General features: G+C 50.7%; 2 protein-coding genes across 2 annotated transcripts in view; one reads left to right on the plus strand and one right to left on the minus strand.

Annotated features, from left to right (window-relative positions):
• The window catches only part of cep89 (centrosomal protein 89), an 84,989-nt gene that overhangs the window by 34,260 nt on the left and 27,726 nt on the right, over positions 1-23,003 (plus strand). The window lies entirely within an intron of this gene.
• Positions 9,921-23,003, minus strand: part of zgc:165481 (uncharacterized protein LOC100073327 homolog) — a 20,849-nt gene continuing 7,766 nt past the window's right edge. The window contains exon 2 of the mRNA XM_067248937.1: positions 9,921-11,248. Within this exon, the coding sequence (XP_067105038.1) occupies positions 10,491-11,248 (758 nt within the window). The 3' untranslated portion in view covers positions 9,921-10,490. The remainder of the gene's footprint in view (positions 11,249-23,003) is intronic.

Genomic DNA, 23,003 nt, shown 5'->3' on the forward strand with positions numbered 1-23,003 from the left:
CCCCCTGACCCGCGCCCCCCCACGTTGCCACTTGGGTGATTCCGGCCTTGCCAGTTACTCCTCTCCCCTGCAGACAGCAGAGTGTATCAGCAGGATGTGCTGCTGGGTGGGTGAGGAGGTAAGCTCATTTCTGAAATGCCATAGGTTCCTCTCTGTGTTCTGGTCTGACCCGGAACACACACACACACACACACACTTTGGTTCCTGGATCGTTTTTCAAGATAAACTAAGATTAGGGAAATGTGCTATCTGAAGGAGCTGTCACGGCTGCCTGCTCACGTGGGTTGTAGAGGACCGTATGTTTGTGTTCTGCCTCATCTCCCAGCCTCTCTGGAGCCAGAACTGGGCTGCTGTGTGGGCGTGTGCAGCTTTGTCACGTTAAAAGGCTACGACGACTTTAGTTTTACCCCATCCCTTCAGATTTGGGGTGTGCCATTAGCAGACGAAAGCCGATTTGTTGATCTATTTATTGTTTTTAAAATACTCTGCATGCACGCTAATAATTGACACGATTAAACTCAGTAAAGTTGGATGTGTATTTACCGATGCAAAGCCTACGAATTACTTTTACAGGCTTTTAAAGTTTGAACAAGCTTTGCTACCTGTGCTTAATGGCCTCTATTTCTAAAGATCCCGGCTCCACAATATGTTTTCATAGGTTTCTCTCTTTCCCTCTGTCTCTCTCTCTCTCTCTCTCTCTACCTATCTTTCTCTCTCTCTCTGAGTGACACAATTAATCTCCTCTGCAGACAGACACGTTCTGTTCAGGGCTAGAAGCTCCAACAAACCCTGTGAGGGGGCCCCTGTGTACGCACACACACACACACACACACACACATACAGACAGACAAGCAAACAGACACACACAATAATACCTCCACGCAGACACACACACACACACGTACGCACAGACACAAACAGGATTACTATTAAGCCCAGCTTTTCACTGGGGGATTCTGGGTACGTTGCGATGATTTCCTTGGAACTGGAGAGAGGCTCCGGGGGAACGAGCTCTTGATACCTTTCTGTTTAACGAGGAAATTGGGATACAGGAGGGAGATCCTGGTGACTCAGTGCACCGCCGCACACGCAGGGGCGAGCGATCACGTGTCCCGCCCCCTCCGCTGTTTTTGGCGTAGCCTCGGTGACGACACAGGAAGTGGAGCAGCAAAACACCAGGGGCCTCATGTATAAACGTTGCGTACGCACAAAAAGCTTACGTACGCTGGTTTTCACGCACACTTTGTGATGTATAAAGATTTACTTGACGTGAGAATGTGCGGGCCGTCACGGAAAGTTTTGAGCAGACGTGAGAATGTGCAGACCGTCCGCAAAGTCTTGTCTGGCTCTGTAACGTGGCGAATTCTAACTGAAAAGTTCCGAAACTCACCAACATTACAAAATAAAGTTTCCACAACTACGTTTATGACACTGACTATTCAAAAAACATAAAAATAAAAGTTTGATCATTAATGTGGATGATCACATCAAAATGCCAAAATGGGAAATGCTATATAGCCTTCTGTTTAATCCACCACCACTTAATAACTTCTGTGAAACTTGAGGGTGTCAAACGAACGACAAAATCACTCAGGAAATGCATGTCACGCTAACCCTAAATGAATAAACTACTCGTTTATTCATTTAAAGTTTTACATCGGACCATTTCTTCTTTCTTCTTCGCCATGGTCCGGTTCTCTGAACCCACAGCATTTATGGCCCTATAATAATAATAATGATTTTATTTGTAATGCACTTGATATTTAGCTAAATCTCAAAGTGCTACAGGTTGAAAACAAGAAAAGGTGCAAATAGTGACAGTTTTCCACTCCGCCGACTTTCTTTTGTCGCTAATACCTGATGACAGGCCGCCAAACAGGACACATTTTCTCGCCTCCACCTCTGTTGTCAGAACGTCGATCTCACAGACACTGTATTTCTTCGAATAAACACAGCAGCGTTTAACGTTCATTTTTGGTGCGGCGTTTATTCGAGGGCGGCGTTTATTCGAAGAAATACAGTAATTCAGACCAAGAAATGACCTCAGGAGCGCATTTATAGCCTATCTGCATATTAATTTATGGGAGGAGGCAAGGCGGGGTTAGTGGCTCGTTCACGTGCGGTCCATCTCACGTTGATTGTGATTTGTAAAGGAAAGGTGCGCAGGACCTGGCATACGACCGGTTTTATGTGAATATTTCTGTATGTCGGTACTGTTCGAGTTTTGGCCGTACGCCATCTTCTGGTATGAAAGCTGCGCAATCCTTTATAGATGAGGCCCCAGGTTCTTCTTTGAGTGCTGATGCTGTGACGGCAGGCGTTTTTGATTTGAATATGGGGATGCACACGCACAACTAATCCAATCGTCCTTTACATTTACATTTAGTCATTTAGCAGACGCTCTTATCCAGAGCGACTTACAGTAAGTACAGGGACATTCTCCCTGAGGCAAGTAGGGTGAAGTGCCTTGCCCAAGGACACAACTTCATTTGTCATCGCTGGGAATCGAACCGGCAACCTTCAGATTACTAGCCCAAATTCCATAACCGCTCAGGCACCTGACTCCCTTTACAACAGTTCATGACAAGAGTTCATGAATGTGTTTGCCTGCGTGTGTGTGGTTGTGTGCATGTGTGGTTGTGTGTGTGTGTGTCTGTCCTCCTGCACATGAAGGCCTCATCAGAAAGGTCACAGTGAGATCTTCTCTCCCCCCTGCAGCCTTGCCTCAGGGCGAGCCAGGGTCACACAGCAAAGGAGAAGGAAATATCCCCAGCCTCTCCTGTGTAGTACAGCACACGGCCTGAGTCCAGCCCACAGCATGTCTGGTGTGAGGCTGATGGAGTGATGTGGGGCGCTGTGTCCTCAGCATGTCTGGTGTGAGGCTGGTGGAGTGATGTGGGGCGCTGTGTCCTCAGCATGTCTGGTGTGAGGCTGATGGAGTGATGTGGGGCGCTGTGTCCTCAGCATGTCTGGTGTGAGGCTGGTGGAGTGATGTGGGGCGCTGTGTCCACAGCATGTCTGGTGTGAGGCTGATGGAGTGATGTGGGGCGCTGTGTCCACAGCATGTCTGGTGTGAGGCTGATGGAGTGATGTGGGGCGCTGTGTCCACAGCATGTCTGGTGTGAGGCTGATGGAGTGATGTGGGGCGCTGTGTCCACAGCATGTCTGGTGTGAGGCTGATGGAGTGATGTGGGGCGCTGTGTCCACAGCATGTCTGGTGTGAGGCTGATGGAGTGATGTGGGGCGCTGTGTCCACAGCATGTCTGGTGTGAGGCTGATGGAGTGATGTGGGGTGCTGTGTCCACAGCATGTCTGGTGTGAGGCTTCACGGTGGATTTGGTGTTTCTGAGATCGCTGAGATGATTGTGGGAGTTTCTTCTCTCTGGTGTGATATCTGCACTCTCTCCCACTCCTCCCCCTCTGTCTCCCTCTCTCTCCTCCCCAGTCTCTCTTTCATTCAGTCTCCCTCTGTCTCTCTCCCTCTATCTCTCTTTCATTCAGTCTTGCTCTCTCTCTCTCTCTCTCTCTCTCTCTCACCACCCCTGTCTCTCACTCCCCTACCTCTCTTATATATCTCAGTTTTGATGAGATTTCTGTTTATTTTAGGGGAGTGCAGTAACTCAATCAGTCTGCTCTCTGCTTTCTCTCATTGATATTCTCCGGGCTGTGCGGTGCAGCAGTGGTACTGGGGAGATGTCTCCACACTCATCTCTCCTCTTCTTCACTCCTCTCTTCCTCTCTCCCTCCCTACCCTTCCTTCTTTCTTCTCCTCCCTTTCCTTCCCGTCATCCTTCCTTATTCCTCGTTTCACTAACCTTTCTCTTTTCCTCTTCTCCCTCCCCTCCTCCTCTCATCCCTCTCCTCCCCTGCTCCTCCTCTCATCCCTCTCCTCCCCTACTCCTCCTCTCATCCCTCTCCTCCCCTGCTCCTCCCCTCCTCCTCCTCTCCTCCCCTCCTCCTCCTCTCACCCCTCTCCTCCCCTCCTCCTTCTCTCATCCCTCTCCTCCCCTGCTCCTCCTCTCATCCCTGTCCTCCCCTCCTCCTCCTCTCATCCCTCTCTTCCCCTGCTCCTCTCATCCCCTCCTCCTCTCATCCCTCTCCTCCTCCTCTCATCCCCTCCTCCTCTCATCCCTCTCCTCCCCTGCTCCTCCCCTCCTCCTCCTCTCATCCCTCTCCTCCCCTGCTCCTCCCCTCCTCCTCCTCTCCTCCCCTCCTCCTCCTCTCATCCCTCTCCTCCCCTCCTCCTCTCATCCCTCTCCTCCCCTGCTCCTCCTCTCATCCCTGTCCTCCCCTCCTCCTTATCCCCTCCTCCTCTCATCCCTCTCCTCCTCTCATCCCCTCCTCCTCTCATCCCCTCCTCCTCTCATCCCTCTCCTCCCCTCCTCCTCTCCTCCCCTCCTCCTCTCATCCCCTCCTCCTCTCATCCCTCCTCCTCCTCTCATCCCTCTCCTCCTCCTCTCATCCGCTCCTCCTCTCATCCCTCCTCCTCTCCTCCTCTCATCCCTCTCCTCCCCTCCTCCTCCTCTCATCCCTCCTGCTGTCAGTCTCCTGGTGGCTAATTAGACAAAGCAGATGTGGCTCTCACAGCGGGGTAAATAAAGGGCTGGGAGGCAACATTGCTGCTGAGGGACCCCACTGTGTGTGTGTGCGCCTGTGTGTGTCACTGTGTGTCTGTGTGTGTGCGTGTGCCTGTGTGTGTGTGTGCTCTCAGATCTCAGCGAAGACGAACCGAGAAGACAAGGCCAGGTGCTGCTGCAGATGCTCATGGTGGCTGAAGGAGCTGATCATCACTCAGACCGTGGACCAGACCCTGGTGTGTGTGGGTGTGTATGTGTGTGTGGGTGTGGACCAGACCCTGCTGTGTGTGGGTGTGTGTGTGTGTGTGTGTGTGTGTGTGTGGACCAGATCCTGCTGTGTGGGTGTGTGTGTGTGTGTGTGGACCAGACCCTGGTTTGTGTGTGTGTGTGTGTGGACCAGACCCTGGTGTGTGGGTGTGTGTGGACCAGACCCTGGTGTGTGTTTGTGTGTGTGTGTGTGTGTGTGGACCAGACCCTTGTGTGTGTGTGTGTGTGTGGACCAGACCCTGGTGTGTGTTTGTGTGTGTGTGTGTGTGTGTGTGTGTGTGTGTGTGTGTGTGTGTGTGTGTGTGTGTGTGTGTGGACCAGACCCTTGTGTGTGTGAGTGTGTGTGTGTGTGTGTGTGTGTGGTGACCAGACCCTGGTGTGTGTTTGTGTGTGTGGGTGTGTGTGTGTGTGTGTGGACCAGACCCTGGTGTGTGGGTGTGTGTGTGTGGACCAGATCCTGCTGTGTGTGTGTGTGTGTGTGTGGACCAGACCCTGGTTTGTGTGTGTGTGTGTGTGTGGACCAGACCCTGGTGTGTGGGTGTGTGTGGACCAGACCCTGGTGTGTGTTTGTGTGTGTGTGTGTGTGTGTGTGTGTGTGTGTGTGTGGACCAGACCCGTGTGTGTGTGTGTGTGTGTGTGTGGACCAGACCCTGGTGTGTGTTTGTGTGTGTGTGGACCAGACCCTGGTGTGTGTTTGTGTGTGTGTGTGTGTGTGTGTGTGTGGACCAGACCCTGGTGTGTGTTTGTGTGTGTGTGTGTGTGTGTGTGTGTGTGTGTGTGGACCAGACCCTGCTGCCGACCTGCAGACGCAAAATCCTCCACCCTCTCCATCTGCAGTCATGGTCACGGCTCCGGGGCCGGATACTGCAGGTGATTAACTGTGTACTGTACCCTGGCTGCTTCCCCTCCTCCTCCTGTCAGCTGCTGGGCTCTGCCCCCATGGACTGATCCTCTCTACCAGCATCCCAGGTATGAGTCAAGCCTTTGCTTCTGTACTCAAACCAGAACTGGAAAGTTCACTGTGTTCTGACAATTCTATTAGAGTGTCTCTATAGCAACAGGCCACTGGGAGGGGAAGGGGAGGGAGGGGAAGGAGAGAGAGAAAAAGGAGAGAGAGAGAGGGGGGGGGGGGGGGAGGGGGAGAGGGGTTCATCAGGCAACAGGAAGTAATGCCTGCTGCTTCCTCATTACAGACAATACAAGTAAATGACTGTCAGGTTTGTTCCTGATCTGACCTCAGTCTGCGTTAACTCTCTCCCCGTTCCACTGAGTTTCCAGAGACAACTAGGCACAACAACAGAGCTGGAATACGATTCACTGGTTTGTTCCTACTTAAGCTATGCAATGGTTGGGGGAATATAGGCTATTATTATGTAAAATAGTACATTTACCTCTGGTTCCCTCTATTGTTTGGAAATAAAATTGTATCTGTGTGTGTGATTTCTACGCCCTGGTTTTTTTGTTTGAGAAGCAAGACAGAGTTGAAATTTCACGCTCACTGAGAACTCTGTTGCAGCAGGATAATTGCCGACATCAGTTGCACGACACGCGTACAAGGCCCTCCTCCCCCAGTATTGTGTTGTGTAGAATACATTCTTTTGTTTGTGTTTGAACACAGTGCAAAGCATGTCCGTGTGTCTCAGGGCATTTAAGAGACGTGAGAGATTGGATAAGATTTATTTCATGACCTTTCAAGAAAAGCAGAAAGTGGTTGTGTGCATAGGTTGACAATAGGAAATGTGTGCTGTTGGTAGGAGAGTGTGAGGATCTTACACAGTATATCGCATTTTCAACCTCCCCTAACCCTCAACTATTTGTTCTAAAAAATCAATTTAAGCTGTGTTTTCTCGATCTTGAAGGGATTTTCAGATACAGTTGACCCCACTTTCAGTGCTGTTTCACTGCTATTTATCACCGATTCAATACCTTCTCTGTAGATCTATAGATCTCTTTTCACGAAAATCCCATTTGCGCAAGCTACTACTATTTACCCGCACAACTGTTTGTTCTTTAAACACAGTACTCAACACTGGAGCCTTGGCTTGGCCGGCAAGGTGGAGATGTTCGCAGTACTGCTGTATGATCAACATGTGAAACAGGCTTCCCCCAGTAGCTGGCCAAGTGGCCAGGGTGTGGACCATCCTATCACAACCATTCTATCACAACCATTCTATCACAACCATTCTATCACAACCATTCTATCACAACCATTCTATCACAACCATTCTATCACAACCATCCTATCACAACCATCCTATCACAACCATTCTATCACAACCATTCTATCACAACCATTCTATCACAACCATTCTATCACAACCATCCTATCACAACCATTCTATCACAACCATTCTATCACAACCATTCTATCACAACCATTCTATCACAACCATTCTATCACAACCATTCTATCACAACCATTCTATCACAACCATCCTATCACAACCATTCTATCACAACCATTCTATCACAACCATTCTATCACAACCATTCTATCACAACCATTCTATCACAACCATTCTATCACAACCATCCTATCACAACCATCCTATCACAACCATCCTATCACAACCATCCTATCACAACCATCCTATCACAACCATCCTATCACAACCATCCTATCACAACCATCCTATCACAACCATCCTATCACAACCATTCTATCACAACCATTCTATCACAACCATTCTATCACAACCATTCTGTCACAACCATTCTGTCACAACCATTCTGTCACAACCATCCTGTCACAACCATCCTGTCACAACCATCCTGTCACAACCATCCTGTCACAACCATCCTGTCACAACCATTCTATCACAACCATCCTATCACAACCATCCTGTCACAACCATCCTGTCACAACCAGCCTGTCACAACCAGCCTGTCACAACCAGCCTGTCACAACCAGCCTATTACAACCAGCCTGTCACAACCAGCCTGTCACAACCAGCCTGTCACAACCAGCCTGTCACAACCAGCCTATCACAACCAGCACCGCGGTGGCGCGTGCGGGTCAGCATCTCACCGCCATTGATGTCAAACCACGTGCCAACCGGAAACAAGCAGTAACCCTGATTAAGATTTCAGGCGCCGTGGTGTGTAGGGTCGCTGGCAAGCGGGGTTCAGGAAGACGGGAAACTGATTCACTGAGAGAGATCCAGCTGGAACTGTCTGCTGGGGTTAGTGTGTGTGGGGGGAGATCCAACTCATCCTCTCGCTCTCACGATACGCTCTTGTCTGCGCCGGGTTTTATAATATATATATTTTAACACCAAACCCATCTGTACAAGCGGATTGGGAGGAAAAAGCCAGACTTAACAGTGAGAAGGAGGGAGGGGAAGAGAACTAGAGAAGAGGGAGAAGAAATGAGAGGGGAGTCAGAAAGGGGAGGAAGGTTGTGACTAAATTATTCATGTGTTATAAAAATTCATGACTCACATTTACTTAAAATGCCTGAAAAAGATGTTGAATATTTGATATCGTATGGTACGTATATAAATATAGTTTGGAAATAGATTTTTATAATTGCCTACTTTGCTGCAGCATAAAGGGGATTTAATTGGCTTGCACAGCTTTCAAAATCTGTTTGTCGGGGGGGGAAGGGGAAGCTTCGTGACCCTGCGATGGAAAAACATTTCCTCACTGACATATTTTCTCCCTTTTGAAGTCAGTTGTGGCTTTTTATTTGTATTTTTTATTTCTATTCTTTGTAATTTCTTGTTATCAATGGAAACCCGTCTATCAAAGAGTTTCATGGCATCTCATCTAAGGATGAGATTTGTTGTGAAACCCTACTTCCACTGTCTAGAGTCTAGACAGTGGAGAGCATAGTCTAGACTCTAGACTATGCTCTGGGTATAGGGCTCTGGACTGCAAATCAATAGGTCACAGGTTCGAATCCCCCCAGAGACTCACCCCAGTGATGGGTGGTTGTTACTGGAACTAAGAGCTCAAGATGTGATGGAAGTCCCAGACACCACGCCATCACGTTCCTCGGTGTTCCTCTGTGTTCCTCTGTGTTCCTCGGTCACAGTGGTTGAGCCGTAAGCACCGCCCACACAGCAGGTAAACCGACAGGTGTGGCTGGTAGACCATATCCTTTCCCACGTTTCACAACTGTCACAGTATTCACTGAACTGTAAAGATGGTACAAAAAGCTTGTTATTTTTTTTATCCCCAATACCTTTGGTGTAGTCTGCACAGACACCTGCTGTGTCAACCCTTTTAGTTCTGAGGAAACACAAAATATATACCTTTACCTGCCACAATGGGGATATTTGGGAAATGAACCCATTACTAACTTCAGACGTTGTGATTGGTTTTGTTGTTTGCGTATTTCTCTCCTAAAACGAGCACTCTGCAACGTCAACCAGGAAGATGATAGATCGGGTCTCGTTCTAGTGTTTCAAATGTCCTATAACTCGAGCTGACAGTCAGATCTCACGGATGAGCGAGAAAAAAATATAAAAGCCTTTTGATGTATTACAGAATCTCATTTAAACTGTCATCTCTTCGTTTTGGTCTCTGTGTGCCTTGGATCCAGTGGGACACACAGCCCTGAATTCTCCAGGATAGTCAGACAAGACATGCATTGAACACTAATATTAACCCTGGGTGAGAGCAGAGCCTTGTGAAATGGATTTGTGTTTCATAAACCAAGGAGCTGGATACGTATTCTAGACTGGATCTCAATGTTTTTCTCAGGATTGTATTTCTTGATTTTGCCCTTTTCATCCAAGGAACCGTAATGCATACAAATCATAACCCTCACCCCCTTTACTTACTTACCATATTCCTGTGTGGGGGGGTGTGTGTGGGGTGGGGGGGCATCATGTATTTTCACTGTTTCAACACACTATTTCTCTCACTTTCAGTTTGGTTAAGGTTCACCATTTCTTGGCTGCTTGACGTTCATAGACCCTTGTGTGTTGGCAGGAAAGAAGAGGGAATGATTTAAACAAGGAAACACGAAAATAATTCCCCATTTATTTGATTGATTAGTCCCCTGTGCAATCCCTTGTCCCTTATTGGGCGGGGCAGTCTGGTGCACCTACACTTATTCCGGGGGTCAACAGAGCTGTGAACATCATCTGTGAAACATTAGCAAAGGACACGCATAGATGGAGAGAGAAAATGAGATAAATGGAGGGAGGGAGGGCAGAGAGAGCTATTTTATAGAGGAGGACGGAGAAAGCGGATAGTAAATAGAGGCATTACAGAAAGAGGGGTACTTTTGGTGGAACACATCACGTCACTTGACCTGGGGGATAACGGCTTGGCACAGAGGGACTGTTCATCCTCACACACACACAGAGAAACACAGAAACATCGACTACCAATTGGGTGCATCGTAGCCAGGCTTGGGCTTCTCTTTGAGAGTGCTCGGTTGTCCTAAGTCTTGGTCTAAGGACACATCCTTAGCAGTGAGAACTGACACTAAGCTGTTGTCATCCCCGGAACCGGGAGACAGGAACACACAGAGCATCGTGGGTAATCTCCAACCCCTACAGCGCGGGTTTCCCCTCGCACAGAGTCCTCTCGGGGGTCCACCTTTCAAAACATCCAGCTGTTCTTCCGGTGACCAATCATCCAAGGGACCATCGCCAGAAACCCATGACACCAGCCAATCAGCCGGAAAGTCAGTCAGGCCCTGGAAGAGCAGTCACACATGCCCTGACACAGGCACTGGCAGAAGCCGTAAACGAGACACACAGTCAGGCTGGACGGCACCAGGCTGACGCACACAATGCCCAGCGTGACCCTCTGGATCACTAGCAGGTAGATACCTAGCGGTAGCGAGCCGAAGTAGAAGAACCCCAGCAGCCACACCAGGATCCGGGGGACGTGGTTACACAGCTTGGACAGCGCGTCCTGGTCGGCGGGGCCGTTGGACGCCACCGACACAGAGTCCAGGCTCTGCTCGGCGTAGTAGTCGGAGCTGTCGTTGCGGCTGGGCGAACGCTGCGAATCCCTCTGCACCTCCATGATGGTGATGACCAGGCAGTTGGAGGAGTCGTGGGAGGGGCTGGAGGAAGACAGGCTCTTGGGCGTGAGCACCACCTCCTTGCTGCTGTCGGCGGAGCTCCAGGACTTGTCGCGGGTGGCGGCCAGGCGGGACATGATGTTGGAGTCGTCTGGGAGGCCCGACACCTCGTACTCGCTGACCTCGGTCTCGTGGCGGCAGAAGGGGCAGGAGATGCAGCCCGAGCCGTCGCCCATGTCCAGGATCTTGTTGAGGCAGCGGGCGCAGACGCGGTGCAGGCAGTCCAGGATCTTGGGCTTGCGGTTGTGGGCGTTGTAACGCTGGTAGCAGATCTTACACTCCAGCTCCTCCGTGGGGCTGGGGGGCCCCGGCTTGTCCTCCGGGTCGGGCGGGGCGACGCTCATCTTCACTTCATGCTCTGGGGAGAAAGAAGAAGAGACGCTGGGTTAATTAACGCGTTTCCTTGGGTGTTCTAACCCGTCGAACCCATAGGTTTGATAATCCATGATCTGCTCACAATGAGGCTTTTCTTGTAGCCTGGCAACCCATCCAGAATTTGATATTGTTGACTGGATATGGGTTGCTAGGTTAGGTTTTCTTGCTCTGAATTACTTACTGCTGAGTAATTATTTAAACCTATTACCTTCTGGAAACACGTAGCATTTCAATTTAAAGTAAATAATGCTTTGTACTTTTTGTACCTTTTCTATACCATACTGCTGGGTGAAGACTGGTTGTCTTTGAACCCTGTCACCACCCACACAGCCAGACAGCCAGCCCAGGAACAGAGAGAACATAGGGAACATTGCGGTCCCAGAGTGCCTACGTTCCACTTGTCTCGCTAGCGCCATCATTCCCAGCACTGTTTCACCTTCCATCAGAACCACAGGGCCTTTGTCATTTTGATTAAAAGGATGTTGGAGCAGCAGCAGACAAATCAAATCAAATGTATCTGTACTGCCCTTTTTCACAAGCGGTGTCACAGGGTTTCACGCACGCCCATAGAACGGCACGTACGCCCATAGAACGGCACCTAAACCAACCAGCCAGCCACACACGAGGTTTCAATTCTCAGTAAAGGTTCAGTGATGGACTGTGGCCGTGCGCCATCTTATGACTTGCTGTTTTTTGACGAGAAGACAAAAACAAAACAAATGTGTTTATTGCCATTGTCTGATGGATGCGGGAAGCCACGAGGCAGCGTGATAGATCCGCTCTCCTTGCTCCATCCGTTCCTCCGGCTGACTTCTCAGACACGGCCTGAATGCCTCCGTGCTTTAGCCAGACGTGAAGGAATCACCTTTTGACCTGCGCGTCTCGCTCGCGGACTTTCTCCAACCATGTGACAAGCGTGCTGGCTTTCTGGGGTTGTTTTTAGCTTACCCGTCTATCTCTCTCTGCTCTCTCTCTCTCTGTCTGCTCTCCTTCTTTCTGTCTGCTCTCTCTCCCTCCCCCTCTCTACTCTCCCCCTCTCTCTCTCTGTCTGCTCTCTCTCCCCCCCCCCTCTTTCTCTCTCTCTGTCTGCTCTCTGTCCGTCTCTCTGTCACTGCCCTAAATTAGCTTCTGCTGCATATCTCTGTACTGCATTTTGCTCCTTCTCTCTCGCTTTCTCTCACACTCCCTCTCTCCCTCCCCTGCCGTCTCCCTTTCCCTCTCTCCCTGCCTTGCCGTCTCCCTTTCCCTCTCTCCCTGCCCTGCCGTCTCCCTTTCCGTCTCTCCCTGCCCTGCCGTCTCCCTCTCTCCCTCCCCTGCCGTCTCCCTCTCTCCCGGCCCTGCCGTCTCCCTTTCTCTCTCTCTCCCTGTCTTGCTGTCTCCCTCTTTCTCTCTCCCCCCTCCCCTATAGACGACACTGCTGCATCCTCTCTCCTCCCTGCTGCATCCTCTCTTTCTCTTCATTCTCACCCCCCCCTCCCCGCCCACCCTATATATGCATTTTGGCTACACCTCTATCTCTCTATCTTCCTCTCTCTCCCCACTTTCCACATATTAATCTCTGCCACATCCCCACCTGCACCACTATATCTGCTACAATTCCCCCCATATCTCTGCTACACCCCCCATCTCTGCAACCCCCCCCCCACCACCACCATATCTCCTCTACACCACACCGCCAGCCCACCACATCTCTGCTACACCCCCACCCCCAGATCCCTGCATACCCAGCAGCCTCTAAAGGTCAGTGCGGCCCTCATCCTGCCTGTTGCAGCAGCTTGCCTCTGCCTGCGATGAATGATTTAAGTCCTGACATTTGTAGCGAGCGGTGAGACGAGATGCAACTCTGCCCACAGTAAGAACTGGAGCAGTCGTTATTGATCTGTGCACATGGAGGATGGAGGGCCCGTCCTTCCAGAGCAGCCTCTGGTATCGTTTCTCATCCCCAGCATGTAATTGATGTGTCGTTTAAGAGATTGCGGTTAAATTGAGTGCCCCTTGCGATAATTAAGCCTAAAACTCGAGCAATCTCGCTCCGCAGATGCGTTGACGCATCGCTGTACTCGTGGCGCCTGTTTTACGGTTTCCCACTCCCCTTTCTGTGAATTGCAGAAATCGATCTGCTTTGTGCGAGGATTCTCGCTGGAGAATAGATGGCTTTGTCTTTCTAATCTGCCAGGTGGAATAATGAGATCTGTATGCATGAGCCCTTCTGTGTTATGCCTCTTGTAGAGCTTCATCAACACGGCTTTTCCCATCAGCAGTAATGGGATCCATCGGGATCCACCACAGGTCTATTGCCATCATTAATCTTCATTGGTTAATTGAAACGTATGGAAAGCAATCCTTGTAGACAGGCGGTGCAGCAAGATGATGGGGTTTGAACTCCATGTGAACGTCTTGTGTTTGTTTCTTTTCCCCACCCAGGCTGCAATTCATCCAGTGTTCCCTAGTGAAGACAGGCCGTGGTGTCTCTGTAGGAGAACAGTGTTCCCCAGTGAAGACAGGCAGTGGTGTCTCTGTAGGAGAACAGTGTTCCCCAGTGAAGACAGGCAGTGGTTCTCTGTAGGAGAACAGTGTTCCCCAGTGAAAACAAGCAGTGGTTCTCTGTAGGAGAACAGTGTTCCCCAGTGAAGACAGGCAGTGGTTCTCTGTAGGAGAACAGTGTTCCCAAGTGAAGACAGGCCGTGGTTCTCTGTAGTAGAACAGTGTTCCCCAGTGAAGACAAGCAGTGGTTCTCTGTAGGAGAACAGTGTTCCCCAGTGAAGACAGGCCGTGGTTCTCTGTAGGAGAACAGGGAGATTCTGTCTCCATGGGGCTATAAAGGGATGGCGATCAGAGGATGCCTGTCTGGAATAAAGCTAAATCGGAGGGGAAAAAGCATTAGAAAAGAGATCCTCAGTGCCCATCTATGATGGTTTAATTCCTGCGTGGAAATGATTGTGCCACAGTTAAACAGCCGGCCATATCTACAGGCTCAATAGAGATGTAGTAATCCATATGGATGTAAATGCTTTATTATGAAGAACAGCTCCAGTGTCACACTGGGCCAGTTAGATAAGTTGTGTTATGAGGTGTATTAACACTTGAAGTCCGCCCCTTCGTTCACAGAGTGTGGATACTCACCCACGTTCCCAGAGGGGGGGGGGCAGGCATGCAGGAAACAGCCTCAGTCAGATTCTAACCCAGGCCCCTGCGTTAGCCTTACAGGCGCTCTTACACATTTTCTCACTGCTAGGCAGGCGAGATGATTGGGTTCAGACATGTCTTAATGTGAAGCTCCTGTTGAGTTGTTCCCCGCTGAAACGGCCGGTTCTAGCTAAGGCACGGATGGTTCTAGCTAAGGCACGGACGGTTCTAGCTAAGGCACGGACGGTTCTAGCTAACGCACGGCCGGTTCTAGCTAACGCACGGCCGGTTCTAGTGCCGCTGCATCGTGTAGTGTTTAACTGTGACTGCACAGTGTGTCACTGTGATCCACCTTCAGTCTCCTCCCCAGGGCTGGCCCTCTGCAGGGCTATTCAGAGGAAATAGGCTGTCCCTTCCTTCAGTCTTGCTGCTAGAAGTTCCCTTTAACCAAATGTGACAAAACTCTTTCATTTAGCAATGTTCAGGCAGTTTTGCTCAGCTTTTGACGGAAGCACATTCCTGGCCTGTGGTATCATTCTGTCGAAAAACGTAAACATTACAACGGTTGCAGGTCTTGTGTGTGTGCATGGGTGCAGTGTGTGTGTGTGCATGGGTGCAGTGTGTGTGCATGGGTGCAGTGTGTGTGTGTGTGTGCATGGGTGCAGTGTGTGTGTGTGTGTGTGTGTGTGTGTGAGGCTCAGTGCAGAGAGAAGAGAGGTCTGAGCTACGTGGCACAATTAGTAGAAACTGTGTCAAGTTATCTCCTCTAACAGGTTCTCACCTGTGGAGGCTGAGAGCGAGAACGACCTGCAGCAAATTGGCACGTCGGCCTCTTATCCCCCCTCTACGCCCCCCCCCCCCCCCCCTCTACGCCCCCCTCCCCTCCTCCGCGCCCCCACCCCTCAGAAGCACGAAATTAATGGCACCTCGCCTCCTGTCTCATTTGGCGCCGACCCACAAGTGGGTGAGCTTGCGGGGGGGGGGGGGGGGGGGGGGGGGGGGGCTGGTTCCATGACAGGAATTCAAATGCATGGAAACTATCTTATTGCCACCCCCCCCCCCCCTCCTCTCTACCTCTCAGTGTCCTTCCCCAGGTAAGAGGTAGGGACAGTTAGTGAGGAAGAGAGAGAGAGAGGTTGAGAGACGGGGAGAGGGAGAGGAATGAGAGAAGTAGAGAGATAGACTGAGAGGTAGTTCGGGAGAGAATGAGCGAGCGAGGTAGAGCGAGAGGCAGCCAGAGAGTGAGGGGACAAAGGGAGGAGGGGAGAAGCCAACCACCGGTAAACAGGAGGCACTCAGAGGGCCGTTTGAGGATGAGAACTTCTCCAGGGGCTGTCATCCTGTTAGGAGGAGCCGTCTGCCTGAAGAGTGGAGACGGCATGCTACTCTTTTCCCCACGTTTGCTGTCCTCTGGCTGGACTCTCAGGACACGGGTGCTGTCCTCTGGCTGGACTCTCAGGACACGGGTGCTGTCCTCTGGCTGGACTCTCAGGACACGGGTGCTGTCCTCTGGCTGGACTCTCAGGACACGGGTGCTGTCCTCTGGCTGGACTCTCAGGACACGGGTGCTGTCCTCTGGCTGGACTCTCAGGACACGGGTGCTGTCCTCTGGCTGGACTCTCAGGACACGGGTGCTGTCCTCTGGCTGTTCGTTATTTGGGAGTAGCCAGTTCATGCTGGATCGATCCGGTTGGATCCAGCTTGCACAATGAGGCCCGATACGAGGTTCCCAAGAGCACAGATGATCATACGGACACGTTAACACTCAACTAGTGCTGCTAATGACCCTGGCCCCCTGCCTTCCCATCGAGCACCTTCTCCAGGATGTCAAAGTGTCACCCACCCAGGGTCACAGCAGGGGGCCGCCCAGATTGACAGAAACACGTTAGGGGACTGCTTCACATAGCTGAGACATGAAAGAAACCCAAAGATCAATTTGCCCCACGAGGAACGGCATTAAATGATCATGCATAGTTAATAAGGTCAAATGGTGGGCTAGCCTTATTGAATGCTGGATGAATGTGAAATGAGCTTGATCCGACTGGACCCTCTCGTTTCCTGCAAGGCTGGGATATCTGGACACATTGCACTCTGTGGACTCTGTGGACTCTGCACATTTAATATGGTTGCATACATCAATTAATTCTGCATGCAAGACCTTGTGCAGCAACCTTGTAGGAACAGATGTCAAATCTTGAATGTATATCTGCTCCTCTATACTTAAGTACTAGTTTGCTCTGTGCCACAGTGGGGATTCTGTACGGTGGCAAAACATTATGACACCTCATCATATGCATGCTATGTCATCAAATAATTCCCTTCCCCACATCTCTTATCTCTCGTTGTCGCTGGGAGGAGGCGAGGGCTGGGAGGAGGCGAGGGCTGGGAGGAGACGAGGCCTGGGAGGAGACGAGGGCTGGGAGGAGGCGAGGGCTGGGAGGAGACGAGGGCTGGGAGGAGGCGAGGGCTGGGAGGAGGCGAGGGCTGGGAGGAGACGAGGGCTGGGAGGAGGCGAGGGCTGGGAGGAGGCGAGGGCTGGGAGGAGGCGAGGGCTGGGAGGAGGCGAGGGCTGGGAGGAGACGAGGGCTGGGAGGAGACGAGGGCTGGGAGGAGGCGAGGGCTGGGAGGAGGCGAGGGCTGGGAGGAGGCGAGGGCTGGGAGGAGGCGAGGGCTGGGAGGAGGCGAGGGCTGGGAGGAGGCGAGGGCTGGGAGGAGGCGAGGGCTGGGAAGAGTTGAGGGCCTGATTGCGTGTCTCTGTTTTCCTCTGTGGAGTTTGGCTCCAGCTGTGGGCCTCATCAAGTCCTCAGCAAGCATCCTCCCCCACACACACACCTATACATACACTCTCTTTCACACACACACACACACACACATGCACTAATTAAAAGGCACACACACACACATGTATATATACACACAGAGACACACATATACACACACACGCATGCATTCACACAGACACATACACGTATGCACAGACGCATACCATACATGCACACACACATACACTCTCATTCACACCTACACATTCTCTCACACACACACAATACAGTCCTACACAAACATACACACACACTCCTACTTCTCAGGAAAATGCAGGGATGAAGTCAGTATTTCACTGTTAACCCAAGCTTGCTCGTCCGCATGCAGTACTGGAATATTTCCCTCACCAACCGACAGTCATGTTTCAAACTTTCTCCCATTGTTTTGAATAAATCATTTTAGTTGAAACGGCAAGTTATTTTAGAGCTCTGAGTAGGGTTAGGTGAGTTGTTTCCACCATAAACATATTCTAAATATGGAAAAACCATTTGTTCATTCATTCATGACCATTAAAAATAGATTGTGACTGGTGTGCAGAGCTAGATGCCATCTCCGCGGTTACAGTAAAGCCTGCCTGATGCAAAGCCTGATAAATATTTCAAGTTTGGACTGTTACAGAAAAAAAAAGAAAAAGAAAGAAAGAAATAATTATGGAACATCCCAGAACACATCAGAACGAGGTCACATGAGTCCAAACAATTGCTTAAATTTACTGTGCATGAACCACTGATGATTGTCCTGAGTCAGGGGAGAACTGAAGCGCTTGTGCTAAGCTAACAGTTGCTCCATGGTCCCCTTGCTGTCTTCCTAAGGCTCTGTGTGTATGTCTGTCATGATCATGTGTCTGGCTGGTGTGGTTTTCAGCTGCAAGCGCTGCAGCCTGTTATTTTGGGGCCGTGTGCCCTGTGCAGAACCAAATTGTATTAATCTAGACCACGACACCTCAGCCCAGCTAGTCTTAACAACAGCAGAGTCAGCCCCTGTACTTGTGACTAGCAGGCTCTCTAATCCGTTTAGAAGGAACTGGAACAGGAGTCCGGAAAGGGTTTGAGTCTCGCCTCGTATTTTTTTAAATATATTTTGTCTTCAAGGTTGCTTCTCGTCCTCCTCCCAGACGTGTCCCTGAGGGAACTCGACGCCGTTCAAACGATCCCTGTCTCCAGGAGGGGGGGGCGTCTTCTCCAGAGAGAAAAGAGACAGAGAGAGAGAGAACGGGAGGAAAACCTTTTTACGTCTTTTCCTCTGGCAAGGATGGTTTTCAACTCAGACCGTTCTCTCGAGACCCGATGCAATCGCCTTTTTGTCCAATTCCTCCACCACACCTGCCTCTTACATGTCGACCCTGACATCCGTGTCCAAACCTCCCTCTCTCCCTTTCTCTCTCTGACCTCGTCCGACAACCAGCAGGGAGGTGGAGTCCACTTGTTGGAGGAGTGATTAAAAGTGAATGAAGACTATTTTTGTTGTCATCGACCATTCCTAAAAACATTTTTAAAAAACAACATACTGGGACGCCCCGGTATGTCACCGCATAAGTGGCCGTACCATGTAGGCTGAGTTCTTACCCCAGCAGCCTCGGTTCGAATCCGGCCTTAGCCTTTTTCTGCATGTCTTCCACACTTCACTGACAAACTGTCCAATAAAGAATGGGAAAATGCCCCAAAATATATATATATAACAAAAACGAAATTCTCTCTGTTGAGAAGGTTCATTTCTTTAAAACAGTTGGCAGTATTATCAAATGTCTGTTCAGAGTAAGAAGACCAATTTGCCGACAAACAGCAATTTCTCTTACCTACGGACAGCTTTGCAATCAGCCTCCCGTTATATCACAGTTTACTTAACCATGGGGCATGTTGTTGAATCCCACCTTATGCAAATACTGCTGCCACCCATATATTTTAGCTGTTCCCTGTTCGATGCCGGGTTGTAAACAGGCCTTTGTGCTGTATCAAGCTATATTCATATGTTTCAGCGGCTCTCTGTGTTGTAAGTGGTGTTTGCTTGTCTATTTTAATCTATTGCGCTGCCTGAAATAATTGGATTCACACAGTCCTCACAGACTGAGCTGTTGTCTCATTATGATGATTCTGATTTGTCTGGGTTGTGTGTGTGAGAGTGTGTGTGTGAGCAGAATGCAGTAGTAAACCACAAACAGAGCACTTGGGTTATGACTGCCTATTGTAGCAAGGAACAAAAGTGCACGCGCCGCGCCCTCCTCCTCTGATCCTGTCTGTTTCTCAGCCAGCCTCACCCTCCCCACAACATGTTTCACTGTGTCAGCCAGCCAGCCTCACCCTCCCCACAACATGTTTCACTGTGTCAGTCAGCCAGCCAGCCTCACCCTCCCCACAACATGTTTCACTGTGTCAGCCAGCCAGCCTCACCCTCCCCACAACATGTTTCACTGTGTCAGTCAGCCAGCCAGCCTCACCCTCCCCACAACATGTTTCACTGTGTCAGCCAGCCAGCCTCACCCTCCCCACAACATGTTTCACTGTGTCAGTCAGCCAGCCAGCCTCACCCTCCCCACAACATGTTTCACTGTGTCAGTCAGCCAGCCTCACCCTCCCCACAACATGTTTCACTGTGTCAGTCAGCCAGCCTCACCCTCCCCACAACATGTTTCACTGTGTCAGCCAGCCAGCCTCACCCTCCCCACAACATGTTTCACTGTGTCAGTCAGCCAGCCAGCCTCACCCTCCCCACAACATGTTTCACTGTGTCAGGCAGCCAGCCTCACCCTCCCCACAACATGTTTCACTGTGTCAGGCAGCCAGCCAGCCTCACCCTCCCCACAACATGTTTCACTGTGTCAGTCAGCCATCCAGCCTCACCCTCCCCACAACATGTTTCACTGTGTCAGCCAGCCAGCCAGCCTCACCCTCCCCACAACATGTTTCACTGTGTCAGTCAGCCAGCCAGCCTCACCCTCCCCACAACATGTTTCACTGTGTCAGTCAGCCAGCCAGCCTCACCCTCCCCACAACATGTTTCACTGTGTCAGCCAGCCAGCCAGCCTCACCCTTCCCACAACATGTTTCACTGTGTCAGCCAGCCAGCCTCACCCTCCCCACAACATGTTTCACTGTGTCAGGCAGCCAGCCTCACCCTCCCCACAACATGTTTCACTGTGTCAGGCAGCCAGCCAGCCTCACCCTCCCCACAACATGTTTCACTGTGTCAGCCAGCCAGCCTCACCCTCCCCACAACATGTTTCACTGTGTCAGTCAGCCAGCCAGCCTCACCCTCCCCACAACATGTTTCACTGTGTCAGTCAGCCAGCCTCACCCTCCCCACAACATGTTTCACTGTGTCAGCCAGCCAGCCTCACCCTCCCCACAACATGTTTCACTGTGTCAGGCAGCCAGCCTCACCCTCCCCACAACATGTTTCACTGTGTCAGTCAGCCAGCCAGCCTCACCCTCCCCACAACATGTTTCACTGTGTCAGTCAGCCAGCCAGCCTCACCCTCCCCACAACATGTTTCACTGTGTCAGCCAGCCAGCCAGCCTCACCCTCCCCACAACATGTTTCACTGTGTCAGCCAGCCAGCCAGCCTCACCCTCCCCACAACATGTTTCACTGTGTCAGTCAGCCAGCCAGCCTCACCCTCCCCACAACATGTTTCACTGTGTCAGCCAGCCAGCCAGCCTCACCCTCCCCACAACATGTTTCACTGTGTCAGCCAGCCAGCCAGCCTCACCCTCCCCACAACATGTTTCACTGTGTCAGGCAGCCAGCCTCACCCTCCCCACAACATGTTTCACTGTGTCAGTCAGCCAGCCAGCCTCACCCTCCCCACAACATGTTTCACTGTGTCAGCCAGCCAGCCAGCCTCACCCTCCCCACAACATGTTTCACTGTGTCAGTCAGCCAGCCAGCCTCACCCTCCCCACAACATGTTTCACTGTGTCAGCCAGCCAGCCTCACCCTCCCCACAACATGTTTCACTGTGTCAGCCAGCCAGCCAGCCTCACCCTCCCCACAACATGTTTCACTGTGTCAGCCAGCCAGCCAGCCTCACCCTCCCCACAACACGTTTCCCTTTTATAACGAGGACATCGTCAAATCCCTCACGCAGCGATGACACGCCTCCTCACTTCTAGCGGTGGTTACTCATTAAGAGTTGAAGGACACATTCAGCAGGAGTTCCCTTGTTATCAATATCCTGGGAATTTCAAATGAATTCATCGAGATTTTGGCGTGGGCAGGCCCTGTTTTTATTCGTTTTCATTCTATTCTTCACTCCACCAAAAGAAATGAACTCTGGAGTGTTGATCTACAGCTTAATTGCTGGAAGTGTCACCCAAGAAGTGTCACCCAAGATGAAGAAAGGGAATTCTGACATCTCTCTGGCGGCTTTTTTCCAAGAAATGTCACACTCCATTTTTTTCCCCCCTGGCCATCCTCCATTTTTCTTTTTCTCACCCTCTCTCTTCACCTCTCTCCCTCTCCTTTTTCACTTGTCACTCCCCCCCCCCCCAGGTCCTCTCTCCCTGTTCCCTCTCCTCCCTTTCCAATTTTCTCTTTCTCTCCCTTCATCCCATGTCTCGTTTCTCTCTACCTTCCTCCTCTCGTGTCCCCCTCTTTCTCTCTCTCTACACCTCTCTCTCTCTACCTCTCTCTCTCTTCCTCAGTGGCCCCTCATCCCTCCTTTCTCTTCATGTTCTCCCTCTCCTCCCTCTCTCCGTTCCTCCCCCGTCACACCATCTGTCAGTGCGAAGACCCAACACCCATGCAGGCTGGCAGGCATGTGGTACCCAGTCCCGCAGGTAAACATTTGTTCCTGCTCATCAGAAGCTGGCTGAAAGGTTAATTGTTGACGTGCAAACCAGCTAGGCAGCTCTCTGCTGTGAGAGACAAGCCACACGAGGCTGAGGGGAGGAAGCTCTCTGCTGTGAGAGACAAGCCACACGAGGCTGAGGGGAGGAAGCTCTCTGCTGTGACTCTTCACCGAGCAAGAGCCGTCTTTGCGACGTCCGCCATTTTGTGCCTTTTGACACGCGTAAGGAAGTCATCTCTCTGGTGGTAATATTACCACATGATATGTTGTCATTCTTTCTATATTGTTTTATATGATGGACCTGCATTTAGGATTCATTTGGAGAGACACTTAAAACTGGAAAAAAGGAACTTCTGTACTTCAAACATGTGCATCATGAAATATATTGTTTGTGTATCGTTCATGGTGGTCATATACAATTATTTTCATTCGAGGCCTTTCCCCCAAACCACAACTTGCCACATGCAGCAGTCCTGACGATGCACAGGTGGAAACCCCACATCAAGCAGCAGAGCTGTAGATGCTGAACTAGACTAAGATAACAAGCAAGATAAACGTCAAAATCCAAACCCCGCTGATGTCGGAGGAGAACCTCTGAATCGGCAATCTACGCTCTCATCCTTCCATCTTATCGTCTTCCTCAGTATCGGTAAACAATATCCTGTTGAGCTGCGGTTTCTCTCTGGGAGAGAGTCTGTCATCCACTCACTTTGTGTTTTATTGTACAGTTTTCTATTTTATGTTACCGTACTTGTTTTATCTTTTATTTTTTTCTACTGCACCAACCCACCAGAGCAAATTCTTTACTCGGTTTACAGAAACCTGATTCTGAACGAGAGAGACACCTGTCTTTCCGTTTTGTCCCTTAATGGCGGAACTCAAGATGAGCCCCGTAGCTACTTGAGAGAGGCGGAGATGTTGAGTGTGTCCATGTCTCTCTCTCTTTATCTCTCTCTCTCTCTCTCACCCTCCCTCCCTCTCTCAGGAGACGGAGGCAATCATC

Source organism: Osmerus mordax, chromosome 13 (assembly GCF_038355195.1).
Source record: "Osmerus mordax isolate fOsmMor3 chromosome 13, fOsmMor3.pri, whole genome shotgun sequence".
Classification (NCBI taxonomy): domain Eukaryota; kingdom Metazoa; phylum Chordata; class Actinopteri; order Osmeriformes; family Osmeridae; genus Osmerus; species Osmerus mordax.